This window comes from Podarcis tiliguerta, assembly GCF_965153285.1.
Source record: "Podarcis tiliguerta genome assembly, chromosome: 11".
In the NCBI taxonomy this organism is placed as follows: Eukaryota; Metazoa; Chordata; class Lepidosauria; order Squamata; family Lacertidae; genus Podarcis; species Podarcis tiliguerta.
The window spans coordinates 34,359,900-34,374,314 of NC_139544.1; the positions used below are offsets into that span (position 1 = coordinate 34,359,900).

General features: G+C 42.8%; 1 protein-coding gene across 11 annotated transcripts in view; it reads left to right on the forward strand.

The window, feature by feature from the left end:
* Window positions 1-12,557, forward strand: part of ARHGEF28 (Rho guanine nucleotide exchange factor 28) — a 136,093-nt gene extending 123,536 nt beyond the window's left edge. For all 11 annotated transcript variants that reach the window (XM_083403621.1, XM_083403614.1, XM_083403618.1 and 8 more), the window contains 2 exons: window positions 8,247-8,360; window positions 11,285-12,557. In XM_083403621.1, the coding sequence (XP_083259747.1) occupies window positions 8,247-8,360; window positions 11,285-11,445 (275 nt within the window). In that variant the 3' untranslated portion in view covers window positions 11,446-12,557. The remainder of the gene's footprint in view (window positions 1-8,246; window positions 8,361-11,284) is intronic.
* Window positions 12,558-14,415: the final 1,858 nt, after the last annotated feature.

Consider the following 14,415-nt stretch of genomic DNA (forward strand, 5'->3'; position numbering starts at 1 on the left):
TCTCTCAAAGGACCTGTTGATGGCATTTTACCATTGTACTGTTGAGAGTGTATTAACTTATGGTCTCTGTGTGTGGTTTGGGAACTGCACAGTCAGGGGAAATTTTTTTTTGTCCAGGGTTGTAAAGACTGCGTAGAGAATAATTGGGTGCACTCTTCCTACCTTGGATCAAATCTATGCTTTCAGGTGTCACAAGAAAGCTGCAGAGATAGTGCAGGATAGTGCGCACCCCAGAAAGGATCTCTTTCAGCTTCTGCCTTCTGGAAGAAGGTACAGGGTTATAAAGACTAGGACTAGCCGCCTGAGAAACAGTTGCTATCCAAATGCGATTTTGGTTTTAAATGCAGTGTGAGGTAGTCTCTATGGGAGTATATTGTATTTAATTATGGGGTATCAGAGTTTCTAGGGGGCTAACCAGGCTGGGATAGCTGGGATAGCAGGCTTGTTGGGTTTTTGAATGTCTGATGTAGATTTTTTCAATTTCATTGTTCTGTATGGGACAATGACAATAAAGATTATTGTATCTTAGTAAGTCCCATTGAACTCAGTGGGACTTACTTCTGAGCAGACCTACATAGGATCACTCTGCGCACGTATGCACATACACACACACACACACACCCTCTTAACCTGCTTGAAGTGGGAAGAACCACTAGGTTAGAACAGGGCAGTAAGGAAGGAGAAGGGGTAAAAGATAAGTTATCTTAAAATTAATAAAGAAATTTTGACTACAAGATTCTGGCACCTTTCTGTACAAATGTTGGCATTAGTATAAGCATTAGCTAGCTGGGCTGAGCCCATAACATGACACGAGGGTTTTTTTCAACCTTCATAGGCTATACTAAAATACAGAACTGGAAAGAATTGCTTTCAGCTTTGTCTAGCTCTTTCTGTTAGGCTGTTGGGGGCACTGTTGAGCTAGATGAGATGTGCCAATTTCCATTTCTATAATGCAACAAAATAATAAGGTAGTCTACAGCAGATTGGGGGAAAATTAAAATCCAATCTAAATGTAACTTTGGAAGCGATGGAATAAAACCACAAGCAGTTTTGCAACTAGTTAGATGAGCAGAGGGAAGATGGCATTAACAGCTATTTTTTAAAAAAAGGGCAAGGTAGCCTTTTCTGAATTTAATCCCTGTTGTAACAAGATTTGGCGGGGGGGGGGGATCTATTGTTCATTCCTAACAGACGATGTAAGCAAAGTTCATGCAATCCTAACCATATTTACTCAGGACAAAGTCCCATTTAGTTCAATGAGATTTTACTCCTTAGTAAGTGTGCTTATGGTTGCAGCCTAAAGCTAGCAAGCATATTGTTCCTACTGAAAAAAATATCTCAGCTATTGTACTCAAGGTTTATAACAGTCCTTTAAAAAACCAACCAACCAACCAACCAACCAACCAACCAGTGAATGCATAGGGGAAGATGGCTTGGCCTATCATAGTCCCATATGTAGGCTCTGACCACTGTACCCGGACATATCCCTGATTGATTTCACAGTTCTTCCTTAGCCATGTTCAAGCGTTTGCCTGAACATGCAAAACATGAAGCTGCTAGCATGAGGAACAGGGAAACATATACAAGCCCAGCCCACAACATCCTTGAGCGCACTAGCAGCTTTTCAGACCTTTGTGCAATTAGCGTGAAAGCATGAAAAGGGTGTTTAATAAGCATGTTCCACTGAACACACTTGGAAACTCTCTCCATGATCAGAAACCCCAGTAAGCCAAGGTTCCCACATGCAAATGAATTGCAAGTGGGATTGAACCAATTTGTAAAAACCTTTGCACTAATCACACACAGATATCAAGAGCAGCTGTTGATCCCAGGGAAGTTATGGGCAAGGCTTATATATGTACACCCCTGCCCATGTGAACTGAACAGGGCTACCGTCTCTGTGCCATCTCACATATAGAACCTTGCACACACAGACCACATCTCTGAACCTTCCAGCACAGGAGTAAAAAATGTAGTGTAGTCCTGGTTTTATTGCACTACAGCTCCCATAATTCCTGGCTATTGGTCATGCTAGTTCATGCTGATGAGAACTGTAGTCTGGAAAAACATCTGGAAGACACAAATTGGTTATTCTTCTAGAACTTCTGACAGGAATGAAGGTCCCCCTCCTCCTCCTTTAAGGTCATGATGGACTAGAACACAAGAATGGCTTTTTCTTTAGAGGCAATCCCACTAAATTGGAGGTAGCAGCTCAGGCGGAAGGTTATGAATGCCATTACATGAGCGGTAGCCAATGTGGTGTCCTCAAGGATTACATCTCCCATCAGACCCAGCCAGCATGGCCAATAGTTGGGGATGGTGGGACTTGTAGCCCAACAACACCTGGAAGGTGTTGACTACTACTGCGTTATATCACAACAAAGATGTTTATGAATTCTTGCTGGGAAGGTGCTTTGAGGATTTTCTACTGCAAGTGGCAACATGCCTTGGGCCGACCTTCTGCCTGGAGATGCTGCATGTGAAATAGCTGTGGTTTTATAATCACAAACCACTAATTGCAGGCCACATGGTTATTGGAACTATATACTGACCCGATAACAAAGTTACAGCGTTTCATCAGCCTTTGAAAGGAAAGCATTTTCCTAGGAAACATAGTCAAGAGGTGTGGGTGTCTCTCTCCCCCCTTTCCTGCTTTTAAGCCTCAAATGAAGAAGAAGAAAATCTTTACCCATGTCATCCTTTTCCTACCCACCCCTTCTCCTCAGAGGTAGCATTACGTTTCTACAAAGTGGGATTGTGAGGCGTGCCTGATGCCAATGTTTCCAGATGAGATGATGAGGTGTGCACTATTCTGAGCAATATTTCTGGAGCTCAGAATTAACACAGACAATGGGTGCCACCCACTAAGGCCTGATTTAAATGCCTTGATCAAATCCCCTTGATCACAGAGATTGGAACAGCTTGGAAACCGAGTAGTGATTTTCCGTGTTCTGTCCTGAGGTTATGCAATGATGTCCCGGAAGAACAATATCAAGAAACCCTCCCCTTTGAACTTTTTTAAAAAGAGATCATTTTGGGTTTGTTTGTTTTTTAAGGAAAGCTTTTGCTACTAGTTGTGCTAATTCTCATTGATTTTAACAACTGGGTTTTTCTCTTGCTTCTTGATATGAGAGTGGTATTTTATTGGGAGTTTTGTGAATTGTATGGTCTTACGTTTTTATTAAGCTTATGGAGAGGCAGGAGGGGGGGAGTTGATGAAAGGCTACCTGTAAAATTGTTTTAACATTTTGAAGAAAATGACACAAATGTTTCTCTTTATTTCAAGTTTGGGAAATAATGGAAATTTTAAAAAGGGATGTAAAAGAAGAATAGTAAGAACATTTTAAACATTACAGTGGGAATATGGGAGTAACAAGACTAATAATGCATGTTGTACACAATAGGGAGTAATAATAAAATTTAAAAACCAACTGAGAATGCTTTTTATAAAATATTTGATAATGTAAGAAGAATAGAAAACTCATTTCATTTTAAAAATACTTGGTCCTATAAAGTTGAAACTCATTTAAGTATAGCTAAAGTTTGTTACTAAAATTTCCCAATTCTTATCATACTATCTCTGAATAGTTTTTCCCAATTATTAACTCTTCCAAACAATTCTAAAAGGATAGTGAGACAAGACTTAATATATTCAGAAGCCACATTCACCATGGGGGGGGGGGGGCAGAAAACGTTCTTCCTCATGCTTGATAATTGTATTTTGCCCAATGCTTTCCACCAATTTATAGGTATAAAATGGAAGTCCAATTATATTCAGCCTTTTTTTTTTTGGGACAAAGCTACCATAAATGAAACATATGAACGATTGTTATGACACTTCGTCCAGGAAAATCGCAGGCGCTATTTACAAATATTGGTGGTGCTTCCCTGTGGCTGCTCCCCAAGGCATTTTCATAATGTACAAAACTTCTGGCCTGCGTGGCTGAGGCAGATTGCATTGTTACGAGCCATGCCTGCAACGCGAGTGACAATGGGTTGTAAAAGTTGGCCCTTAGAGAGAGAGGGGGGGGGGGGGCTTTGCTGCAGAGCCAGGAAAGCCCTGGACTTGGAGGTTTTCATAGCACATAAATATAAAGATACGAAATAAGTTGAGCGCTGCCCACACCTGAGCTGCTGATTTGTTGCTCCCAGTTAGTGCTTGTCGAACTATCTGTTTTCATTGTGGCATTTAACAGCCTGCTGTGCGACCAGCTGCTGCTGCCTGGATTGGACCCAGAGCCTTGTACCACGTCCAAGCTGAGTGCGGAAAGCATGGTGACAGCAGGCCTTCCTGCTCCACTTTCAGGCTGACGGTGTCGTCTGGGTGACACACTGTGCTTTTTTGTGAGAGGCAGGCCATGCAAAGTTGTACTTGCTCACTCAAACGGCAGCCAAGGGTTTGATGCTTAGAGCTTGTCTGGTTCTTTTGTTCCTCAGTCTCCTTGAAATGCTCTTGACTTTCTCCCTTGGGTGCCTTCCGTGTGATGGAAAATCCACAGCTATGTGGTAGAGCATTTTTTTGGGGGGGGGGGGTAGAACATGTCACTCAACTGTGGAACAGCTGCTTTGCATGTAGAAGGAGCCAGGTTCAGTCCATGGCACTTCCAGCAAAGCGAAAGGAACAAGTGATGCGAACAGCTTCTATCCAAGCCCCTAGAGAGACATTTCCAGACAGACAACACTGGGCTAGACAAATAGGCCCCATCCGCGCTATAGATTTAAAGCAGTATTGATTGATTGATTGATTGATTGAATTCATATATCACCCTATACCCGGAAGTCTCAGGGTGGTCCACATAAAAAGCAATAACCCAATAATAATGCCCCCCCAAGAGCCACATTTTAATTGGTATGGGATGTTGATTAGGTCAACTAAAGGCCTGGTTAAAAAGGAATATTCTTGCCTGGCGCCTAAAGGTGTACAATGAAGGCACCAGGTGAACTTCCCTTGGGAGAGCATTCCACTTAAACAGGCAGGGCTTCCCTGAAAGAATCCCATTGTTGAGTGTGCTGAGAGTTAACCACTCTGAGAATTATAGCCCTGTGTGGGGAATAGGGGTCTCCCTAACAACTCTCAACACCCTTAGCAAATGATATTTCCCAGGATTCTTTGGAAGGGAAGTCATGACTGTTGAAAGTGGTGTGAAACTGCTTTAATTGTATAGTGAAGATCAAGCCATAGTCTGGGCTGGTATCTTCCTATGCGCTTTGCACATATTAAGTTCTAGCAGAAACACGCTACTCTCCAGTTCCACAGGAAACGGCCTTATAGCAGCTCAGACCACTAGTCCATCTAGCCCTGTATTGTCTACACTGGCTGGCAGTGGCTCCCAGGGTTTGAGACAGGGAACACTCCCAGCCCTTCCTGGAGAAGCTGGGGATTGAACCAGGGACCTTCTGCACGCAGAGTGGATGAACACTGAGCTATAGCCCTTCTTCTTAAATGGTGTTCGGGTGGTAGAACGGAGAAATGCTTTTACCCGAGGAGCTGATTCTAATCTGGGACTAGCTTCGTTGGTCTTGCCCCGGCATCAAAGTGACTGGTGACACCTTCATATTTCAGTCTGCGCATCTAAAAACAACAACCCATAATATGAAAATTTTGAATGCTGCCAGGACCTCCTTTAGATCATGTTATCCGGAGAGGTGTTACCATGGCAACCCCTAGGAAAGGTACAATACAGGCCTCGCTGGATCCGTTTTCTTCTGATGTGCATTCACCCTGATTGCAGAAGGTGCGCAGGTTGTGCTGCTTATCAGTTCATCACGTATCGCTGGGAAAGTGCGCTGTTGTCTGGTACCGTATCCCGGGAGGTTGCTGGATGTTTACTTCAAAGCATGCAAAACAAAGGGTGTGAGGTCTTTTTTTTGCATTTAGATGCCGCAGGACGTAATGGAGTCTAGGTTTTTCACTGGAATTCCCAAGAGAAGCATGAACGCTCAAAGGAAAAGCACCTGCACAGACTTTGTTCAGGCACTAACCCTTCCGAGGCCCCTGGTATTGAGAACACAAGATAAGGCGCACTGTAGCATAGTGCCTTTCCCAGGTGCTGAGGTTTTCCCAAGGGGACTTTGCAGTCAGGACCAGGGATATAATTTTCTAGGACTAGCAGGAGGAAAGCGCTAGCAAATGCAGACGGCATCCTCCGGGAAAAATATATCACATCTGGAAAGATACACAGGCAGATTTTCAATAGGCCTTTGAAGCAGGTTTTAAGTGCCATTAAATGCAAATACAGTATTCCCCCCAAAAAACCTAGTGTGCATAGGATTTCTGCTTTGCAATTTTATGAATCTGAGTATCCAGCTATAGTACAATAGGACACTGCTGCGTGCTGTGACAATCCCTTGGTGTGGTCCATCAAGTTTATCATTATCTACTCTGACTGGCAGGGACGTGGGTGGCACTGTAGGTTAAACCACAGAGCCTAGGACTTGCCGATCAGAAGGTCGGCGGTTCAAATCCCCGGAACGGGGTGAGCTCTCGTTGCTCGGTCCCTGCTCCTGCCAACCTAGCAGTTTGAAAGCACATCAATTTGCAAGTAGATAAATAGGTACCGCTCCGGCGGGAAGGTAAACAACGTTTCTGTGCGCTGCTCTGGTTTGCCAGAAGCGGCTTAGTCATGCTGGCCACATGACCCAGAAGCTGTACGCCGGCTCCCTCAGCCAATAAAGCGAGATGAGCGCCACAGCCCCAGAGTTGGTCACGACTGGACCTAATGGTCAGGGGTCCCTTTACCTTTACCTTTACCTTTACCTTACCCTGACTGGCAGCAGCTATCCAAATTCTGGAACATATGTGCTGCTTACAATAGGGTTTCTTCCGCACTGGAGTCTTTTCAGCACCACTGAGGCATTGCTTTCCTATACTTATCTCAGGTGTGGTAGGTTGAGGATGCTGTCCTATCACTAGTGTTCAAATACAAATCATAGACTTGTACACTTGGAAGGGACTCTGGTCATCTAGTCCAACCCCCTGCAATGCAGGAATATTTTGCCCAACATGGGACTGGAACCCACAACCCTGAGATTAAAAGTCTCATGCTCTGTCGACTGATCTACCCCAGCAATTCATCTCATTAGAAACTGCAGCCACCACTTCTCCATCAACAATTGGGTGGGCAGGCTCCCACAGGGGCTCTGCCTCTTGGTGTTCTGCTGTCTAAGGCAGCTGCCTCAGCTTGCCTTATGGGAGGGCCAGCCCTGCTCTGGTCAAGTTGTGGGAAGGTGGAGGGGGGTGGCGCCAATTTGTCCTTTGCCTTAAGCAGCAAAATAACTTGGGCCAGCACATAAACATTTGAGACTACTGGTCCACCATTCAGTTGAGCCTTCTGTGATAAAAGTTCACCCTTACTTGCCCCATATATTGATCCATGCAGTTCTGAATTTATTGTTATTCACATTTTACACTGTATTTTATGCTGTTTTTTGTTGCATCAATTAAGTGTTTTAAATTTGTTGTTAGCTGCCCTAAGCCCGGTTTTCTGAACCGGGAAGGGCGGGGTATAAATAAAAAAATATTATTATTATTACTCCGATGAGTGGGGTTGCGGGGGAGACCTGGCTTCCTTATTTTTTCTCCTGGCTCCCTGCATTAATATTTTGAGAACCCTGGAGGTGCACATGACATTGCTAAGATTGGAAAGACAGGAGGGGAGCTTGTGAATTCCACTAAACCCACAGTTCCTCCATAGGTTGGGTACCAGATTCACTATTGTTCACCCATTTATTGTTGCTTTTCCAGAATAATATCGGGACACCTTTCTTTAAAAGTAGGTAACATCTTTTTAAATTACAGGCAGTCTTCCAAAATGATGATAGTGTTAAGTTCTGCAATAACTATATATATATATTGGTTATATTACAGGCCAGACTTCATAGATATAATACCCTGGTTCTTTTGCCATATGAACCTGAAAGACTTAGGATGGTACTATAGTTATCCAAGGACAGTGTCCATAGGTTTGCTCTCAATGATTTGGAGAGAACAAACAGCTTTTCTTCCTGAGATATTTGAACTTTAAGCCGTAAGAGTGTTTCTTAATTGATTAAGTGCAATTAACATCCACACATCTTTTTCTCATTGCCTTCGATTAAGAAATGGTTGTGAATGCAGTAAAACAATGCTATAATAACACCATTGTTGGATTTTCTCTTACTTTTTCCCCCTCTTACTTTTCTGCCCTTTTGAAATCATGGTCAAGGAAAATGTTGGTCAATTAAAACAGCATTGCTTTGTTTCACAGGCAGTTGCACAGAAGCCATGAACAGCAGGATGAACACAGCCAGTGAAGATTTTGTTAGGAATCCAGGAATGAACTCGGATCTATCACTAAAAAGCCAAATACCCAAATATCAAGGTGAGGTGTGGAACTCCAAGCAACTTGCATCTTGTTGTGTTAAACGGAACCTCATTTGAGGAATTCACACACACAATTCAGTATTGCCGTTGTAAGAAGCCAGAACGTACCTCTTAAGTTGTATTGTGACTGACAGACTCTTGGGCATTGTAGGCAGTGGCTTCTGGTCCTGTTGTCTAAGGACGCATGGCAAGGAATTTTTTGTCTTATGCTTCTACCAGTCCCATTTGTCCATATTACTTGCATTTATTTCCCCTTTGCAAATAGCATGGCAAACCACCTACACTGCCCTAAGGTTAGATTACTGGGTCCTAGCTCATTTTGTGGGATGAGAAATCATTAAGTAATATTCTAAGAGGGAACTTTCCTACAGAGCCTTGCTAGGTAAACAGCTTATCTTCCAGTAAAATTGTTTCTAGGCTGTGCTGCTACAGATTGCACAATGGGGATCCATCGTTTGAACTCCCCCTCATATAAAATAGTCCCTGTGTATAGAAAAGTAACATGCCAGGAAGAAGGGTTCTAGCTTTCAACCTGATACTCTGCTTTTCTATGTGCAGAGTTTTTCCTTTACAAAAGGAAGCAATTCCTCTGTCTGAACTCCAGAGTGGTATAGTCTGGGTACAACAGCAAAGTTTTAGGAGGGATATTTTTGGAACTTTTCAGAAACCCAACAAAGCTGAGCAACGTAGCCAAATGATTCCTAAATCATTCAATCTGATTTTATTATTCATTTATATTGTGCCTTTTAAAAAGCATGTGTTTTTTGACCTTTTCTGATTATTTTCTTCACTCATTCTAGCATTACGACAGGGTTTCTTAAATCCAGGCCAAGAACGGCCCTGAGTAACACTATACCTGTTACTTGAGCTGGCTGTCCTGGCAATTGAAATGGTTTAGTGACATGATCTATTGCAGTTTCTTTGGCTTGTTTTAATATATGTTGTGGCTTTATTTTGTATTTAGGCTCTCACACTGTGCTGTACTACACTTTGTGCCTGAATTCTTCTTGATTTCAGTGAGAAATATTCAGTTCACTGGCCAACCAAAAAGATTTTAACTCTTAGGAAAGATTAACTTATGTGCTTTGCTCTCATATTTAAATAAAAAGGCTTAACCATGGCTAGAATTTAGTCCAAATTTTTTAAAAAAATGGTATATACATTTTAAAACCTACTCTCAGGTTGCAATTATGTGATGGGTACGTGTGACTTTTTGTACACTAGTAACCAAAAAAGGGGACGCGGGTGGCGCTGTGGGTAAAACCTCAGCGCCTAGGGCTTGCCGATCGCATGGTCGGCGGTTCGAATCCCCGCAGCGGGGTGAGCTCCCGTCTTTCGGTCCCAGCTCCTGCCCACCTAGCAGTTCGAAAGCACCCCAAGTGCAAGTAGATAAATAGGTACCGCTTTATAGCGGGAAGGTAAACGGTGTTCCGTGTGCGGCTCTGGCTCGCCAGAGCAGCTTTGCCACGCTGACCACGTGACCCGGAAGTGTCTCCGGACAGCGCTGGCCCCCGGCCTCTTAAGCGAGATGGGTGCACAACCCTAGAGTCGGACACAACTGGCCCGTACGGGCAGGGGTACCTTTACCTTTACCTTTAACCAAAAAAGAGAGAGACCCATTGTATGGGGAAAAATGTATATCACTTCCTTAATTATAAAAATACCTCCAACTGATGCAATCATTAGTTAATTATATAGGTAATACAGAAAGACTGTCACAACATTATGGTGACATTGAGGACCAGATTATAGCATGCACATTGCTATACCCTGCAATCCTCTAGATGTCGGTTATCATCTGTCTCAGCCATCATGACCAGGGATGATGGGAGTTCAGGAACCTGCCCTGGACTATGAGTAGAGAGAGAATCCTGACAAAGCATTTCCCAGGGAAAGTGTTCACCTCTGTCATATTTTCTTCCCACCCTTTTTGGCACACCGCCTTTCCCAACTCCTTCCTCCAAAAGCGTTGCACCCAGCAGAGTGTCAGAAACACTCCAGGACTTCTGCCTTTATGCCTTCCATAGTTCTGCCTGGGAAGTGTTGCCATAACAGTGGTTCTCCACTGAAGTGGCCCAAGGATGACAAGCTTAGTAAGAGCAAGTTAGGGCAGCATTCAGCGTTTGCAGTTCTGTGTTTGGAAGGGGACCAATATCTGAGTCCCTTGGCGACTTGTTGCTGAAGGCTCCCATTGAAGAGTGTTGGGAGTTTGCCACATGACCCAGTTGTAGCGCACCACCTATTTTCTCGCTCCCCTGGCACCTGCTGTATTATCTTTCAGGTGCCAGATTAAGCTGCTTTTATTTTCTCAAGCATGTTAATGGTTTGTATTGTAAAGGACTGGAAAGAGCATATAATTTTGAACTGTGGAAGTGAAGCTTTTGTGCTGCCGTTCTAATGGAAATTTAATGGTGATGCCTACTGATTGGATTTTGTTGTTGCAATCTGCCTTGAGATAAATATTAGGAGAGAGGCAGTATACAAATGCCTTAAATGACTAGGTAAGCAATATGAAATGGCCACTGTTAGAACACAACACTGGGGTGTATCCAATGCTACCATTCTGCTTGAACAGGAAAACCCTCACCTCCTCCCTGCAACCCCCTGCACATGCCAAAAATCTGTTCCAGAGGGTTGGAGGGAGAGGAAAGGGGAAGTCAAATTGTGCAAACAGGATGTTGCTCACTCAACATTGGATGCAACAATCTGCGCTTGTTTGCTGCAGGTAGTGTAGGCTCAATGGTGGCATTGAAAGGAGAAACTGGTGTGGAAAGGAATAGTTCAAAGTATTGGTATATGACAAATTCAGGCCTCTCTCTCTCTCTCTCTCTCTCTCTCTCTCTCCTCTCTCTTGGTCCTTTGCTAGGGGCATGTGGCAAGTGGAGCTACAGCTTTTAACTTGTCTCTGTTTTTGTGTTCTAGACATGAATGCATTGCAGAGCCAGTGCCCAAGACCACACAGTTCAAGTCTTGTCACTATCCAGCCTCCACACCCATCAGATGTTCTGCTGCACAGTCTACCTGGTGATAGGGGACAAGATTCAGAAAATGGAGACACGGAAGAAAATATTGTTTATCTCTAAAACCTTTCCTTGTTTACTACCAGTAGCACTTTAGGATGGTTTTTCTCATTGTTCATAGTTGGTCTTTGTCCAAATTACTTTGAAGACATCTTATTTATTGTAAAACAAAAGTTTTCCAGATTCATAGGATGCATATTAAGTTATTTTTAAAAAATGTGTCTAATATTTATCTTGTGACACACATATTACATCAGAAATGCTCTACAAGCAACATCAAACATTGTTGGACTAAAATCTGCAATGACTTGTGTATGTGATGTGAACACCACAATTAGACCTTGGGTGGAAACATTTCTGTTCCCAGGCTAAGACTGTACAGCCTTTGTGAAAGTAGTGCTGTGTGCAATAGGAACATTTGAGATTTCATAATGCAACTCAGTGACTTAAAAAACAGTAGATGCATCATAGTAGACCATTCTTACCCACATGGGTGTCTCTCATGGGTTCACCACCATACCAGCCTTTGTCTCTGGATGGGGAAGCATACCTGAAATATTTCTCAAGTGACTTTCTGGATCTCCTTGGTCTCACTATGGCCTCCTTAAATGGTGCATTGCCACTATCGAAGATCTTTTGCCAAATTAACACTTTCTTTTCACAGTGAACAATTTAGTGGCCCAGTGTTGTCTCAAGATTTTATTGTAAAAGTGAGGAGCTTCTGGAAACAGATCCACATCTGCAAGCTAGATTCTTGGTGGTTTCAGATTACTCCTTGGCAGATGTCTATATCAGAGACCTAAGTCTCACCTAGCATGTATATAACTTTCTTTTCAAAGCATTTGAGGTCAGTTTTGTGATGTATTGCTTTGTAACTTGTTCTTGGCTACATCAAGTGCCCCCCTTTTTTATCAAAGCACTGAAATTCATCACATAGACATTTCTATCCCTGTGGAACGGAGAGGAGGATAGTGAGAAAAATGTAAAGTCCCCCCCTCGCCGCCTAATCCAAATCTACTGCTTTTACACACACACGGACTACAAATCAGTGTGCTTCTATCAGGACAGAGCTTTGATAACATTATAGAGGAATGAATGAAGGTGTTTTTTTCCTGTGCATTTTTCATACATAATTGTATACTTTTTTGAACTTAATAAATATTCTATATCTCCAAGATAGCTCTTCATAATTCCTAGCGTTCAGAAAATGTGTTACTTTGGCCCATTTCTGTTTCCACTATTACAATCACTACAATGATCTGACCCATGTTTTGAAGCATATGATAGTTCTTGTTCAGCAGAGGGGAAGGACCTTGCTCGGTGCAGATGCTCTCACACTCTTCCTGCATGTGAATTTCCAGGGGCCAGAGCAAACCAGTGCTAGTGTTTGGAGGGAGTTATATGCAGGCTGCTGTTGGTTTCAGTGGCCCCTTAGGTTGACAGTGACAAACAGTAGGTACTTGATGTCTACTCACTCCTATCACTTAGCAGTTGCTACTAGTGAACTCTCTTTGGCCATATCTGTGGTAGTGCAAATAGCCACAATGGCTGTTATAACAAATTTGGGGTGGCTGCCATTGCACAACACAACCAAGCAACATCAGTTTCCATGCACTGAAAGGCAACAGTGACTGGAACTTACTGATGGTATCAGTACACAGTGTTTCTTTACTACATGATTTCTGATTAAAGATGTAAAGCCTGTCCTGCAACCTCTTCTCCTACACTGTACTGTGACTGACAGATTTTGAAGTCAGTGGCTGTTTTTGGATGTAATGCTAAAGCATGGTTTAGCACTGTGTGATGATGATGATGATGATAATAATAATAATAATAATTTGTATACTTCCCTATACCCACAGGTCTCAGGGCAGTTCACAGGATAAAGTCACGATATAAAAACCCAATACATAATAAAAATAAAAACAAGAACCATACAATACCCCCCCAAACACATTTTAAAAGGGCATTGAATGTCAGTCAACCAAAGGCCTCCTGTCCTCTTCATGTTGTTTCCCTCCTTTCTCCTCCTTTGGTATTTACCCTGGGTTTAATTTCAGTTTTAAACAACCTTGGTTAAGCATTATGTTCAAACCAGAGATCCTGGGTTAAAGTCAAGCTCTGGGTTATGAAAGTAGCTTCTCAAACTAACCAGAGTTTATTTCAAACCAGGATCTCTGGCTTGAACATAGTGCTTACATCGCTATTTAAAAGTGAAAGAAAACCCCGTAGAGAAGGGACAGGGACAGTGCAAGACGCTGAAGCTTCATATGAGCTCATTGAAGCCTGTCCACATAACATGGCTTAGTGTTATGTTTGAACTAAGTCAATGTTGCTATCTTTTGGATCATGCAGTTATAGTAAACTCTTATTTAACTGTACTTTCAAGGATCTTCAGACTTTGTACATAAAACATTATCTACGTCATTCACCCATATTCCTGGTAAAAATAAATCTTGACAGAATAAAGGAGATTCTGTATTAGGAATGCATTGGCCGGGGGGGGGGGGGGAGGGAAGGAAAGATTTAAAATGTAAACCAATAAGCTAGGCAGTCCTTAAACCAACATGCATCCTGTAACTCTATCCATCATTTAGACATTTTTAATGTTTAGTTGAATTAAACATGAGCTTTTGGAAAACATTAAGGATTCAGTAACTCAGGATAAGAGTTGCACTTCTTGCACTCCCCCCCTCCCTGAACTGCTGCTGCATTAGAAAATACCCCCATCATATGGTCAATATATACTCATGCAATCCCTCTCTGGGTAGGTTGACATGTGCACTTGCACAGGGTTAAGGGCATAGGGAAAGACTGTCAAAGCAAAAATGTCTTGCAACTGCTTCCAGAAAGTGCAGATTGTGGGCGTCTGTCAAGAGGGCTGCTATTCCACAGAACAGGGGCAGCCACACTAAAAGCCCTGTTCTGAGTTAGTGTGGAACAGGCTTCTGAGATCTTTGGAACTTGCAGGAGAAACTCTCCTACTGACCACAGCAATCTGCTGGGTGTACGAGGGATAAGGCAGTCACGTAA